This window comes from Hipposideros armiger, unplaced genomic scaffold (assembly GCF_001890085.2).
Source record: "Hipposideros armiger isolate ML-2016 unplaced genomic scaffold, ASM189008v1 scaffold_54, whole genome shotgun sequence".
Classification (NCBI taxonomy): domain Eukaryota; kingdom Metazoa; phylum Chordata; class Mammalia; order Chiroptera; family Hipposideridae; genus Hipposideros; species Hipposideros armiger.
The window spans coordinates 681,438-695,408 of record NW_017731404.1 but is presented as its reverse complement, the minus strand read 5'-3'; the positions used below and the strand labels follow the sequence as shown (position 1 = coordinate 695,408).

At 36.5% G+C, this 13,971-nt stretch overlaps 1 protein-coding gene across 1 annotated transcript in view; it reads right to left on the bottom strand.

The window, feature by feature from the left end:
* Positions 1-13,971, bottom strand: part of CSE1L (chromosome segregation 1 like) — a 34,863-nt gene that overhangs the window by 4,287 nt on the left and 16,605 nt on the right. The window contains exons 7-21 of the mRNA XM_019640953.1: positions 13,714-13,821; positions 12,204-12,296; positions 10,217-10,384; positions 9,977-10,106; positions 8,812-8,877; positions 8,199-8,401; positions 7,696-7,780; positions 6,513-6,574; positions 5,448-5,584; positions 4,185-4,288; positions 2,575-2,672; positions 1,145-1,295; positions 812-1,020; positions 202-299; positions 10-95 (exon numbers count right to left, since the gene is read on the bottom strand). Coding sequence (XP_019496498.1) covers positions 10-95; positions 202-299; positions 812-1,020; positions 1,145-1,295; positions 2,575-2,672; positions 4,185-4,288; positions 5,448-5,584; positions 6,513-6,574; positions 7,696-7,780; positions 8,199-8,401; positions 8,812-8,877; positions 9,977-10,106; positions 10,217-10,384; positions 12,204-12,296; positions 13,714-13,821 — 1,798 coding nt within the window. The remainder of the gene's footprint in view (positions 1-9; positions 96-201; positions 300-811; positions 1,021-1,144; positions 1,296-2,574; positions 2,673-4,184; positions 4,289-5,447; positions 5,585-6,512; positions 6,575-7,695; positions 7,781-8,198; positions 8,402-8,811; positions 8,878-9,976; positions 10,107-10,216; positions 10,385-12,203; positions 12,297-13,713; positions 13,822-13,971) is intronic.

The window sequence follows — 13,971 nt, the reverse complement described above, 5'->3', positions numbered from 1 at the left end:
TTTACTTACTTTTAATAAACTTTGTTGTCTTGGAATTCTGAAGTCTTTGGAATAGTAGAATGAAGATTTGCTTCCTGTATTGGTCAACTGACTCACTAAGGAATTGAATAAAAGCAACAAAATATAGTCAGCATTTTCTTTCCTGAGTGTATCTGACAGAATCCTTGATTAAATGTACTATGAGGGTCTAGTCATACTCACGGAGGCATGTGCTCTATTATACTATTTAGAAGATAAAAACCTTGGTGGTCATTGGCTTTGGATGCAATCAGCTTCTGGAAGACACCTAATAACCCAGGCTGCAACAAATTAGATAAAATAATCAGTTAAAAGGATTAATTATTCCGAAAGTTAAACAGGTGATATAGCTTGGAAAACAGTGCATACTACAATCTAAAAAAAAAAAACAAAACAGGTAATAATCTAATTAGCATTTTTTCTTTAGTTCTTACTTTTGAAATGTAGACAAAAAATATCCCACCACAATAAACCCTTCAAGTTAAGTTCTTGAAATCAATCTATTTGGCTCTTATTTTTTTATTTTCCACCATGGAGATAACTAACTTAAAGTATACCTAATTCTAATAAAATATACATTAAAATTTACTAACAATCACTTCCCTTTTTATTAAGTTTATTGTAAATGAAGAATTTTTTAATGTCTGCCATCCCTGGTTTCTCTCAGCTACTGAGTTGTCGGAAAAGTCATGACATATTTTTGCAATGAAAACCAGAAAAAGTACATCATGACTTTTCCGACAACCCAATACCTTAGTAAATTAAAGTTAAAATAAAAATAAATCCAACTCACAATTTTGTCAGCTGCGGCGCTTGCTATTGTATTTGAACCGCGTTCTAAGAATGCTTGGAGAAGCCGCACTAGAGCAGGGATGTTTCCTGTTCTTTCCCAAAGCACTGGCTGAAGGAGATGAGGAAATAAGGCCATATAGGAAGACGGGATATCATTTTTGTGTGTCTCCAGAAGCAAAGACATCACTTGAAAGACATACGGAATAAACTCTGTTGATCAAAATGAAAACAAGAGCTGTCAGCTTCAGGAGCACAAAAGGCACATATCTCTTAGGCTGTGTTTTATAACTCTAATAATTTTATTCAGTTAGAAAGAAAATGTCCTTTAACTTACCTTGTACATCATTTTGTAAAATTTCAGTAAACACCAGAAACAAAGCCTCTTCAAAATTTACAACAGCAGCAGGGTTGGCTTTGCAAGTAATTCTTATGGATAAACATATTGCTTCAAACATGTAGTGATTAAAATGAGGTTTGCTTGGGTTCTGAAATTTAAAAAAAAGCAAAAAAAAAGCTTATTACTTTAATAATCCAAATGACTAAATTAAATGTCATTTAAAATAAAATACACCTAACCTTTCTAAAATACATTGAGATGCCGCCTTTAAAAAAAAAAATCACTAAGAAAAACACCAATTACATTAAAAAGCCTGCATATACATTAAAAGTTTACAATGACTTTTCAGAAAACAAAACAATACATGCTAATACCTGTTTATTTGGACTTTTTAAAAAATGAGCAAAAGTCTACTATGAAAAAATATTTCAGTCACAGGGAGGTGACAACACAAGCTTTAGCTGCCAGTGCTGTAAGGAACTTGGCTTAAACCCATGCGTTCTCCTCAGAGCTGTCACTGTAAATGGTGGTGGCAGAAACGAGCAGGGACATACAAGTCCTGGCTCTGCCACTAGCCTTGTGTGGGACCTTAGACAAACCTTAACCTCTACGGGCTTCAATGTCTGTATCTACAGTGACAATCCTATCAGCTGTTTTCAGTTTTTAAGTAACAAAATCCTATTTTTCTTCTAACAAAATCCTTCTTGGAAGGCTACCATAGAAAGCTGATGAACTAGGAAGGATGAGTGCAGGGGAGGGATTGAGACATGGGGCAGGACCCTGCTTTTCTCTTAAAATTCCCCGTGACTGAAAGTACCCAAGACCCTTACACAGACAGAACTCAGTGGGAAAATAATCCCTGCTCTCCCAAATCCCTCCAATACTTCCTATGAATTTCTGTCCTTTAATAGTTATTAGAAATAATCATCTATAAAGGAATTTCATCAGCCTGGAACTGATTTTTCACTTTCTAAAGCTTAATATTTAAATATCAATAAAAATATCTGTAAAATTTTTGATCAAAGAAGGATTGAACCTTATTTTTTGGGGAAAAGAACAGTTAATTATCATTTTATAGAAGTCCGGATAGCCTCTTTTGTGTCTATTTGGTACAAAGCCCACTTTCCTAAGATCATTCCAGATCATCTGTACTTTCTCAATTTTTTTCAATGAACAAGTTACTTGTTTACTGAGAAAAATGTTGTCAAGTTTCTAAGCCTACACTTAAAGGTGTGTGCTGCCATGTCTCCAATCTAATGCCATCCCCACCCTTTCAGAAATGTACATAAAAAAAAAATGTTGCTAATTGTCAGATCAGGGAGAGTTCAAAGGCCTTTTCCTAAGTCTGACCTATCGCCAAGGAGTCCTGACTTGCAGTCTGGAGCATAAATTAAAAATCAACTGTACTTTCAAACTGGTTTGGTTACCTTACTAACGGCTAACAGCTTCTGTGTAAGCTGAGTGATGAGAGTAGGGATGTAGGGGATTATGGCTTCTTGTAGGAGGGAAAAACTTCTCATGATAGCTGGAAAATACAAAAACAGCAAAAACAAATAGTTCAGTTAAACTTTAGAACACAACAGTGATTGGGGGGGAAAAGCCCACTGATTCATCGACTAAAAATTTAAGACCCTTAAATCCCAAGACGGCTCTCTACATTTGAAATAATCTAATTTTCCCTTCGTTTTAAAATTAGGCCAAGGATTGGCAATGAAATTTAGCTGGGCCTAAGGCTTAAAGAATTAAAAAAGGGACACTTAGAAAAAAAGGTGACTAAAGAGGCAAAGAGGAGGAGGAAGAAACAGCGCTGCTTTGAGTCTCTTTCTCTTAGAACTAAGTGGTGGGAAATGTTTAGCCCTAGCCTGCTGGATTGCCGCCGGCCCAAAAGAGGAGCCCACTGCCCATCCCTCCTAACGAGATTAGAGCCTCAGAAAAGTCCAAAACTACATATAAAGCTATGGAGAGCCCACACTGCAAAAACACTGCTCATTAAAAGATACCAAAAAGCATCTGGCCTAGGAGATGAATACATTAATTAAGCTAAAAATGTATGACGGCCACTTCTGCACAAACAGAATAGGTGTTTACTAGTAGGGCACGTACTATGTGCCAGGCACAAGGGATAGAAAGTTATCCTCTCCTGCCCACTAAACTCTGCAATGATGTTTTCTCTGTATGAGCCAAAGATTTCCCCTCCAACTTGCTAACTGCTACTATCCATCACCTCAGCCGGGAACACCACTTGCTAAAGAAAGCCTGTCCTGAGCTGGGTTAAGTTCCTCTCATCCAGGCTGGCACAGAATCTTTCACTCACACACCAGTGTTTACTGAGAAGGGATTACATCCTGGGTGTTCTTACCTCCCCTAGGAACACAACAAGATCAGACTAGTTTGCTGCCTCAGAGGAATGAACAGTAACTACACTGTTGGGAGAAATACAGTGCTGAAAACACACACATACACTTAGACACACAGACACACATACACTTAGACACACAGACACACGCACACACTCACTCACTCACTCACACTCACACTGGGGGGGGCCTGACCCGGGACAGAGGCATCAGGGAGCTTCTCTGAAAAGCATTTCCTATGAATCCGACGCTGTGCTAGGCTCTTGGAATGTAACAGTGAATGAGACTGAGACTGTCCCTTAAGTCAAAGCTGTCACCAAGACACTCCTAATGTAGCACCTGGCAGGTGGTTACAACTGCCTGTGTCCCTGGCCGACAGGATCCGTGTGGGGTTCACACCAAGACCTAGTGTGCAATAAGTGTTGTCTGACCTGACTTTTGCCCTCAAGAAATTCAATCTAGGAAACAGAAAAAAGGAGTTTGCTACTTTAATAAGGGGTTCTCTATCAAGTTAGGATAAAACTTTTCCTGAAAACACTGCTAATAACAAACAAAACAATATCCTTCATTTAAAAATATCCAAACCTACCTAATTCTTGGCAAACAGTATACAAGTCAGTCTTTTACCGTTTAATCTGAGATTAGATACTTATAGTCTGTACACCAGGAAAACGGCCTACCTTTCATAATATATTCATTTTCTGAAGAGCCAGGAAGTGTGAGAGCTTTGAAAAGGTTTGTTAGCAGAATCTCAACAAACGGTGCGATTTCTGCAGCTGTAAAGCTATAGATGAAAAAACAGCTTTCAGTCACTGCCAACTCTTGAGCTTGTCACTTTGGAATACCCTTGGCAACTACTAAATCACACTTCTCGGCATAAAAGTGAGCCATCTCCCATCACTGATCTTCAGCACACAGCTTAGGTAAATAATTTTTTACATGTGCTCATGTTCAGTTCCTAAGAAGGTACATCTGGGACCAAACACAATTAAATAAACCAAAACCCAGGCAAACCCATCATCTAAAGCTGTTAAGGACATCCCTGGTTCCTATCACCATCAAGAACAGAACTCAGACCCCGGGGGTCACAGTCATCTATTTTTCCTGGAGGTGGAACAGATTCAGAGCCGTTTTCTGCATACTTTCTAGGCCTGAAGATAGGTAGTCTTGACTCACCTCGAAAGATGTCCTTTCAACCCTTAATTGGCCACTGAGAATACCTGCACTTCCAAGTTCTTGATGAAGAAAATCTAAATTGTTTACCATCTCTTACCCAAAGCTCAGTTTCAACAAATAACACTGTTGAAGAATGGCCTGAAAGACATGCAGACCATCCATTCCTGTACGTTTTATCCTTGGATCAGGCCAGAAGAGCTAAGCTACTATCTTGGACCCCAGAGAATTATTTTCACTCAGCTATGTCATATCTCAGCACTAAGTAAGATTAGAAAAACAGCCCGGTGAAAATAATCCTGTTGCCTGATGCTGCTTAGAACGCTGCTACACACAGTATTCCCTTAATGAAGACCCACTTCTGAGATGCCTTTTGAATAGCTTTCAATTTTAATCTCACGGACACTGTGAAACTTTTAACTCACCAAATTTCCCTCTTTGCCTTGATTTCTAGAAGACTCCACATAAAATTCAGGAGTTTCTTTGACTACTGTACAGCATCCTCTGACATACATTTCTGTTTATTAAACTTAGCCCATTTATTTTCTTTTGTTCTAATTTCCTCTATTTAATTTTGTTACCATAATGTATCTATTTTGGTACCCTACCTCAAGTCCTTTCAGAATGAGACATAGTATAAATAAGTAAAAAGTACATGTATTTTTCCAGCAATTAATACAATTATGAATACATTCAGTGACAGTCCTGACCACTACAGAATGCCCCCCTCCCCGCTACAGAAGTTAAGTGGCTTGGGAGCCAGGACTCACAGGGCAGCGCTGTTAGGGCCCCTCATGGTAAACAGTCTTTCCAGAGCATGTGCTGCGTAAGAATGGACAACAGTGCTTTCAGCTTGAAGATGATTGATCAAGAGAGGGACAGAGACTAAAAGATGCTCTTTTGGTACCTGGAAAATACAATAATATACATAACTCTAACTCAATGATGCTATCTTTGAGTAAAAGATAAGGGCTTGCTGCTTCTAAAAAGTTAGTTTTTCCAACTGTTACAATGGGAAATGATTGGTTGAGAAAGTACCTCAATATAATCAATTCACATTCACTTTTCCAATTCTCTTTCTGAGCACAGAAACTATGAGTGGGGTAAAATCTTGCAGATAAATGAACACACCATAAAATAATATCATGGAAAAGCAGGCTAAGGTTTCATTAGTATTAAGAACTATACTTTTCCATAGCTAGTGTTCTTGGAAAAGTCATTCAAGCTGTCTGTGCCTCACCTTCTCTTATTAAAAAAAGGGGGTGGGGGGAATAAGAATATTAATCTTCATTAAAAGCCTCTAAAAATTTAGACTATCCACTAGACTTTAAAATAGAACAGCTTCATAGGGTTGAATATAACTTTGGTAAATACTTGCCAAAGACACAAAAATTATAAATCAAGAGATTAAAAAATCATCCACAGGAAATAAACTATGGCATGAGTCTTATGATGGAATACTACGCAGCTATTAAAAAATAAACTATAACATCTGCTTAAAGAATAACTCTAAAACAATGTTAAGCACAAAATAAGAGAAATGCAAGTTAAAACTGCAATAAGATACCATTTCTTGTGTATGAGGTTGGCAAAATTCCAACATACACTATGGTAAAATGACATTTTACACTATATTTACATTTATCACTGTAAAATGACATTTTAAGACAACTGAGGAAAATTAAGCATGGTCTGGAATTGTAAGTTCTTAAGGAGTTATTAATTTTATTAGATGTGATGTCATACAAATGCACTGAAGGGAAGAGAAGCTGGTACAAAATAACTCTTAAGAGATTACATGGCACATAACAACATAGAAATGAAAAGCTACTTACTTGATTCCTAAAAATCATAATGTATTTGATACCATCAGCTTTAAGGACAGGAAATTCATTCACTATTAAAAAAATAAGTCAAAGTTATTTAAGTGCTAAGGACTATTACTCCCAAATTGGTGGCAACATCATCAGATTTTTTTTTTTTTTTTTTTGCTGAGCCATCCTGCCACCTGTTGGCAGCTCAGCTTGGGCCGGGAATTGAATCGGCGACTCTATTGCTCAGAGCTTGCACTTTTGAGCGAGCTCTTAACTAACTGAGCCACTCGGCCGGCCCTATCATCAGATTTTTAAAACAGGTTTTGGTAACAAAAATGTCAAGTACGTAATTGAAGCTTAATTATATAACGATCTGCTATGCAGCTATTAATTCTGGTTAAGATTATAAATAATTTAATTTTTTCCCCTTACCTTTAAGTTTCATAACAAATGAACACATTTACTTACATAACTGAATAAAAATGATTTGGACCATGAACTAATGACCATATCATCTTTTTTCCAGAATGGAAGCTATTCTGAATCAATAGCATGTCTCTCTGGCTGAGATTTGCTTTAAATTGCACTAGTGGGGGCAAAATAAATTAGTGAAAGGGATATAATATTGGCCAATTGATAAAAATATTTGAAGCTAGATGATATTAACTTGTAAGTTCATTACAATATTCTCCCTACCTTTTAGTGTAAATTTTCCATTTAGGAAGTTTTAAAAAGGGGAGTATCTATGTATCTTGCTTAACATAGTTTCATCAACATAGGAAATTATCCATACTTTTTATCAGTTTCAAGTACTTTAAACTTCATTTTTTAAGAGTGCATTTTTCAAGTGAGAAGGAAAAGAAAATGAAAGTGTAATTCCTAGACTTTATACCCGGAAAACAAAAAGCTGAGTTACAATTTAGTTTTGTTTCTACTTTCCTTCTACACAAGCAACATGTTCTTTATAGAAAGTTAATTTCACCTGGGCAAAATCTGGGGGAAGCATTTGAGATTTTATTCAATAACAGAAACTCCTGCAACAAGGACAGGAATTAAATGTTTTCAGTATAACAGTGATTTGGAGACCCTATTATGACTTTTGCCACAATGGTACTTATTTTGTAATATAAAATAACACTGCAAATAAAAAAATGGCAGGTATATTGTTATAAGTGGTATACAATGTTTTTTTCACCGAACTCACCATTAGCCGATTTTAAATCAGGGAGAATGTGGTTCATAAAGAATTCAGTCAGGTTTACAAGTTCATTCGCTTGTGTAATTCCATGCTGCAAAACAAGTTTGTAACAGGGTAAAATAACACAAAATGCTTAAATTTATACATCTACCATATTGGAACTTTAGAAAACCAGTTTAAAAATGGAGATGAACACGTCAAAAGACAAACTCCCTAAAAATAAATCAAGACTATCTTAATGGACAACAAAGAAACTTCCCTAAATTAAAGATGGCGGAGTCTCGGCTAAAGGAACAAGTGTGGCATCTGTCAGGTTTTTTGGTCCGTAAGAAACCCAGGTGCTTCAGACAGCAACATAAAGTCATCCCTGGAGATCACACAAATTCTAATCAGAACTAATAGGTTATATATTAGAGTAGGCTGTCCTCCAGAAATATATTACTTCTTTTTTACTTTTGTGGTTACTGACAAGTCTGTTTTCAAAACAAAACTGGATTGAAAAGATTCACCTTCTGTGTTTGGGCTTTCGATGCCAAAGATGTCACTAGGTAAATGGCTGCATCTTTGTGTTTCCAGTTGACAGATGGATTTTTTGCATATTCCTGCAGCATGGAATTAACATAACCAGAGAAGATTCCAGTCACAGGTCCCTCAAAAAACTTGCATAATCCTCGTACTAGATCACAAGCAGCCCTGCGTCTAGTATCAATATCTACAAAACCAAAGGGAAATACATCATGAGAGAAAGAAACCACCACCAACTAACTGATCAAGTTACAAGAAGACAAACTGCTATCTGATAGCCATCAGCAACAAAAACAATGAAAAGAACATTTTTCCGCCCCCCAAGAAACACAAAATGAGAATGAAACTGAAAAGGTCATGGTAATATGACAAGCACTAATAAGAATAAAAAAAAAAAAAAAGCAACTGATTCAACTAACACAGCTCATATAAGAGCTGCTTTTTAAGGTGTACAAGTTCAAGGAAAACAGATCTTCAATGAAAGCCAAATGAAATGACACGCTAATCCTAACTCCCACTCCTCCCCACATTTACTACCAAGAGCAACTTTAAAACTGGCTTGCTAATAGACCAACAGATAAAAATCAAATCCATTACCAGATCCTTCCAGATCTCTCCTTATGTACTCCTCAGAGTTATCTTCAAAGGCTTCTTCATCAGCAGCTAGAGAGAGAGAGAGAGGACATTTCAGATAACTCCTATAAAGACATGACAATGCACTACTTTTGCAGCTCAGTATGCAGAAAAGTACGTGAAACTGCCATGTTTTACAGCCAAGTGTTCTTTCCCAACAACACATGACTGCTTCATATATTCTTAACCATTACTTAGAGCAGCAAACGCTACCCTGAAAGGTTAGGCAATAGGAAATCCATGCAGCTGTGATACCAGCTCACTTGTTCTAATGTGACAGGGTCCTCAGAATTGGACTGCCAGCAACTTTCAAAAGTGAGGGTCAGGAACCAATCTAGTATGCCAACCTTTTATTTTGCCAGATATGGACATTAAAAAAAGTAACAAGCTAACAACTATACTCACCATCATTTCACAAAATTCATTTCAACACCAAAAAAGTAGGACAGACAATATCAGAATAAAAATCTGTCCTTTAAATAAATATAGTTTTATGAAAACAAAAGGAAATAAAACCTCACATCATATTGTGCTTTATTTCCTCATTTTGTTCCCAGTAATTTGAGAACCAATGATCTAATGACTGCTGTGATCTAACACACAATTCCTTCCACATTTACCACTTGCTCCTCCCAACTATCAGAAGGAAAGACGTTTTGTATAGAAATACAGACTCTTAGGACCATCTTAACTTCAGGCACAAACTAAGTGGGCTTCCAACCTGTGTTAAAAAGTTATCAGTCACTTCTAGTCTCAAGTCAACTGTTTAAAAACAGCTATTTGCCTTGGTAAAATACTAAATCAAACAAAAGCAAATTATTTCCATAAGTTCAGATTCTGGATAGTGACTTTCTTCTCAAAAATAGGATTTTTAAAGTCTTGTTCAATATTTCTATGAAACAACTTCCACTGTACAACAAAGCTCATCACAGCAGCACTCATTTCACAAATGCCTTTTATACCACATTTGCTGTCTTGGTTTAGAAAATGATCTACAAGAAGATGTATTTAGGAATTTAAAAAATTAGACTATGTTCCAAAAAGCAACAGGGAGAAGACTTATTAAATTTATATTAACATACTCTTTAAGAAAATGAGCTTTTGGGTCTCCTGGAAAAGCTTTAATTACCTCTGAATTCCATGTTAGGCACAATAACCTTCTCACAGATACTTGTCAGCGTATTCTGGTCCTCAAACAGGTTCTTATAGTGAGGTCTCTCACAAACTGAAGCCAGAAATTGAATTGCATTACTTACCAACTAGAATAAAACACAAGAATAAGCATATTTTAAAAAGCAAAGCCGAACCATTTATTTCTTGGGGGAGGTAAGGAGGGGAATGTCTTAATAATTTGTCTCCACCATCTTACCAAGTCATATTTAACCTCTTGACCTGTTGTAACTAGTAAATTCCAGATGGCTGTGACAAAACGAGGCAGGTACCGTTGAAATTCTTCATCATACTTTTGTGCATACAGTGCAGCATTGTCACAAATCTGGGATTTTAAGAGCTCCAATAAGCCTGCTTCCTCTTCATCCTCACATGAGAAAACAGAAAACTCAAATATACAACTTTACTGCTATCATAAATACAGACAGTAGCTGTAATTCCTGAACTCTTTAAAAATTTAGATCCAAAGCTAAGTGTTGTAAACTACATTTATGCCAGTGTCAATTTATTTACTTGGTCTTTCAAACAAATTGAAGATGAACTACCTCTCATTTTAATCACTGAGAGCAACTCTCAAAAGTTTCCAAGTGAAAATCTTTTCTTCTGGTTGTGAAATTATAAAATATTTACATATTAAATTGAAAATAACATATTCCTACAGAAACCTGAATGATAAAGATCATATCACACTTTCCTTTGTAACATGGTTAGTTGTATTGTTTTAGTGTCTCCCAAAAGGTTCTCGTTTCAAATATATTAAGATGTGTCCTGCCCCCAGTAAGGTAATGCTATAGAATTCTCACAAATAATATTTTGGTTATAAAATATTACACAACAATCTAAATCTAGGGTCAGCAAACTATGGTCTGCAGGCCTGCTGCCTATTTTCGTAAGTGAAGTTTTATTAAAATACAGCCATGCTCATTCCTTTTCTCATTTATACAATTTATATTATTGCCTACAGCTCCTTTCAACTACACCTGCAGAGCTGAGTAGTTGGAATGAAGACTGTACGGCCCACAAGGCCAAAACTATTTACTATCTGGACCTTTATGGAAAAGTATGCCAAATCCAATCTAAACCAGGAAAGTGATTTATATAATAATCTCTATTATAATAGTAATCTAGATACCTTTTGAGCTGTACTACGTGCCAAGGAACTCAAATTTAGAAGATACAAAAAAGCTTATCAATAGCTGGTTTCTCAAGGCATAAATAGAGTGGATGCTACAGTGAGAGGCCACGAGGGAAGTACGTGGTCAAATGGGCAAAGAGCTCCTGTAAGAATCCCTGTCATGTGAAAAACTCCCTTCAGATCGAAGTGTGAACATAAGCTTTGGTTTCTGAGGGAGGGGTTGTTCCTATTGGATTGACAGAATTATTTTATGGGAGCCATATCTTTTTTTGTTGCTTTTTATTTACCTAATACATTTCAGAGACAAAATTTGCTATACACTCATAGTAATGATTCTTCCTCTGCACCCCACTCCCGCAGAACTGATTTCAATCACCAATTCTAATTTTTATTTTATCTGGTGTTAAAGTCTGTTAATATTTTACTTTTCATGTTTTTTGTTTCTTAGGAAAAAGGTAGGTCATAAATATGTTAATAGATAAGCAAATGAGTAACACAGAATAAGTGCTGTATGTTGAAAGGCATATATTACAAAACCCAGATCGGAAATTGACACATTATCAACTTTTATCTTGTCCCGTTTCTTACACTGCAGATGACTTTTTTAAAGAGTCTGTTGTTACAGAGGTTTAAGTTTTCTTAATATCTTCAATGATAAATAATTTTCTATTTCATAAATACAATGTGAATACTCTAAGGACTTACTTTCAATAATATAATGAAACAGCCTTATCTATAAATTGTGATCTAAGCCAAGCCCACAATAAAAATAATTCTCATACTACAAATAACCAAATAGGAAGCATTCCACATAACCAAATTATTACTTGCATTCTTGGAATTTTATCTATTAACAATGTAAGAGCAATTTTAAAGGAACCAGAATGCTAAATGTTCTCAAATAACTTTATTTCCTGAGGTCTAGCTATCCTCCAAGGTTTTCAGGATATTTAAATCATTTTTTTTTTAAATTGAGATATAATTGATATATTTCAAGTAGTTCTTAATTTTAACAAAAGGCTACTCAGGAAACATTTTAAGCGATACTTACATCAGTTTGTAGGAGCTTATTATCTAATGTCAAGAGGGTATGAAAATTGTTCATCCAAGTTTCCATATTATCTTCAAAAAACTCAGGGAGATCCTAAAGAATAAATGCTAACTTGAGACTCTTGATTAAAATAAGTATGCTGTTTACATAAGTTTCCCCCACCATGCCAAACATTTTCCACATGCCTACGGAATCAAGTACACACTCCTCAGCCTGAGCCAGCCATTACCTGCTTTGACAAGAATGCTCTGCTCCACCTAGGCCTGGCAGCTCATTAGCCATTCTGATTCCTGTCTCTGTACGTTTTCAACCACAAATGATGCCACCTCTATTTCCTGTCCCAATCTACATCTACTTATTCCTTCCAGGTCCAGCTAAGACTGTATGAAGTTTCTCCTTAAAAAACTCAGTACTTACCAATATATTCCTTTTCCTTTCTGAACTACTGCATTTAGGCTAAGATGACCACCAAATGAGACGTACTGTCATACAGTTAATGACTTCCTGTGGCATAGTCCTTACTGCCTTCTTAATGAGGGATAAACCCCCGCAAGGGTAAAGATTACGTTCCTTCCTTTGGTGGCCCTGACAATGCCTAACAACTTATTAAGAGCTTCACTATACCTGACTTCCAGGAAGCAGAATTCAAAAGAAGGTATAAGCAAAAACAGTGGTATCCTTTAAGAGTTTCTCAAACTGCTGTTCAGCTAAGCGCTGAGGTGGGTATGCCATTTTGGGCTGTTCATTTCCTATTCTACCTGTTCCTTTTGTGGAATGCTCTCTCTACCACACTCTGAGGATAGTCATGTTGTAAGGATTAAGTCCGGTACTTGGCTCTGGCTCTGAGCAATGCAAAGGCCAGATCCTTCTTCCTGCATCTCTGTCTAGTAATCTGTACTAATAAGACACCGTTCCCATTTCTGGAGCCCTGAATCTTAATGATTCAAGAACAGAAAGAACAATTGGAGGCCACTTTCTCAGTAGCAACAGGGTGACCAGGCATTTTCTGCTATAAGACTGGCTACACTTCCTCTGAAATGCTACTGGTTCTTATTCCTCCAACGCCTGGTTCTTCAGTCTTCTGTCTCCCAGATATGCTTCCAATACGGCCTTTTTGTATAAGCTAGCCACAGACCTCTAATCAAAACATGTCTCCCCCCAGTGTTAAAATCCACTTAAATGAACAAAAAGGCCAGGGAAGGTGATCTCTAGTGTCTTCAATATACAGAAAGGACTCTCTAAAACAGTGGTTTAGGATGTGGGCTTTCCCTAACCTACTGGTCTACAAGAGAATGCCACTTTTCCACATGAAAACATCCATTAGCATCTTCATAAAAAATTACTATAAAGGAGAATACTATCTGTAGATAAAGAATGGGGGGGGGGAGTTAGAAAAAAACTAATTTCTTTCAGAAAAATCAATGCTGGCAAAGAAGTCTTTTCAAGTGAAAAACTATGCATTTGACAACAAAGAATAAGAATCAAAAGCAAGAAATAAAATAAACTTTACCTGAAAGTTTAAACTGTAGAACAGTTTTGAGATCAGGATCAGGGAAGAAAAAAGGATCCTCAGGGCAGAGGCATCACTTGCGTGGGTGCTGCAGAGTTCAATAGTGGCCTTGGAAAGGAATTGGGAGTGTAGTTTTAGTGTATTGTAAACCTTAGTGAAACAGCCTTGCCCTGGGCTGAGACTACTTATATTTCTTCTCCAAGATGTGGCTTTTAAATACTATATAGTCATTAAAGAGATTTTAGAAAATATTTTAAA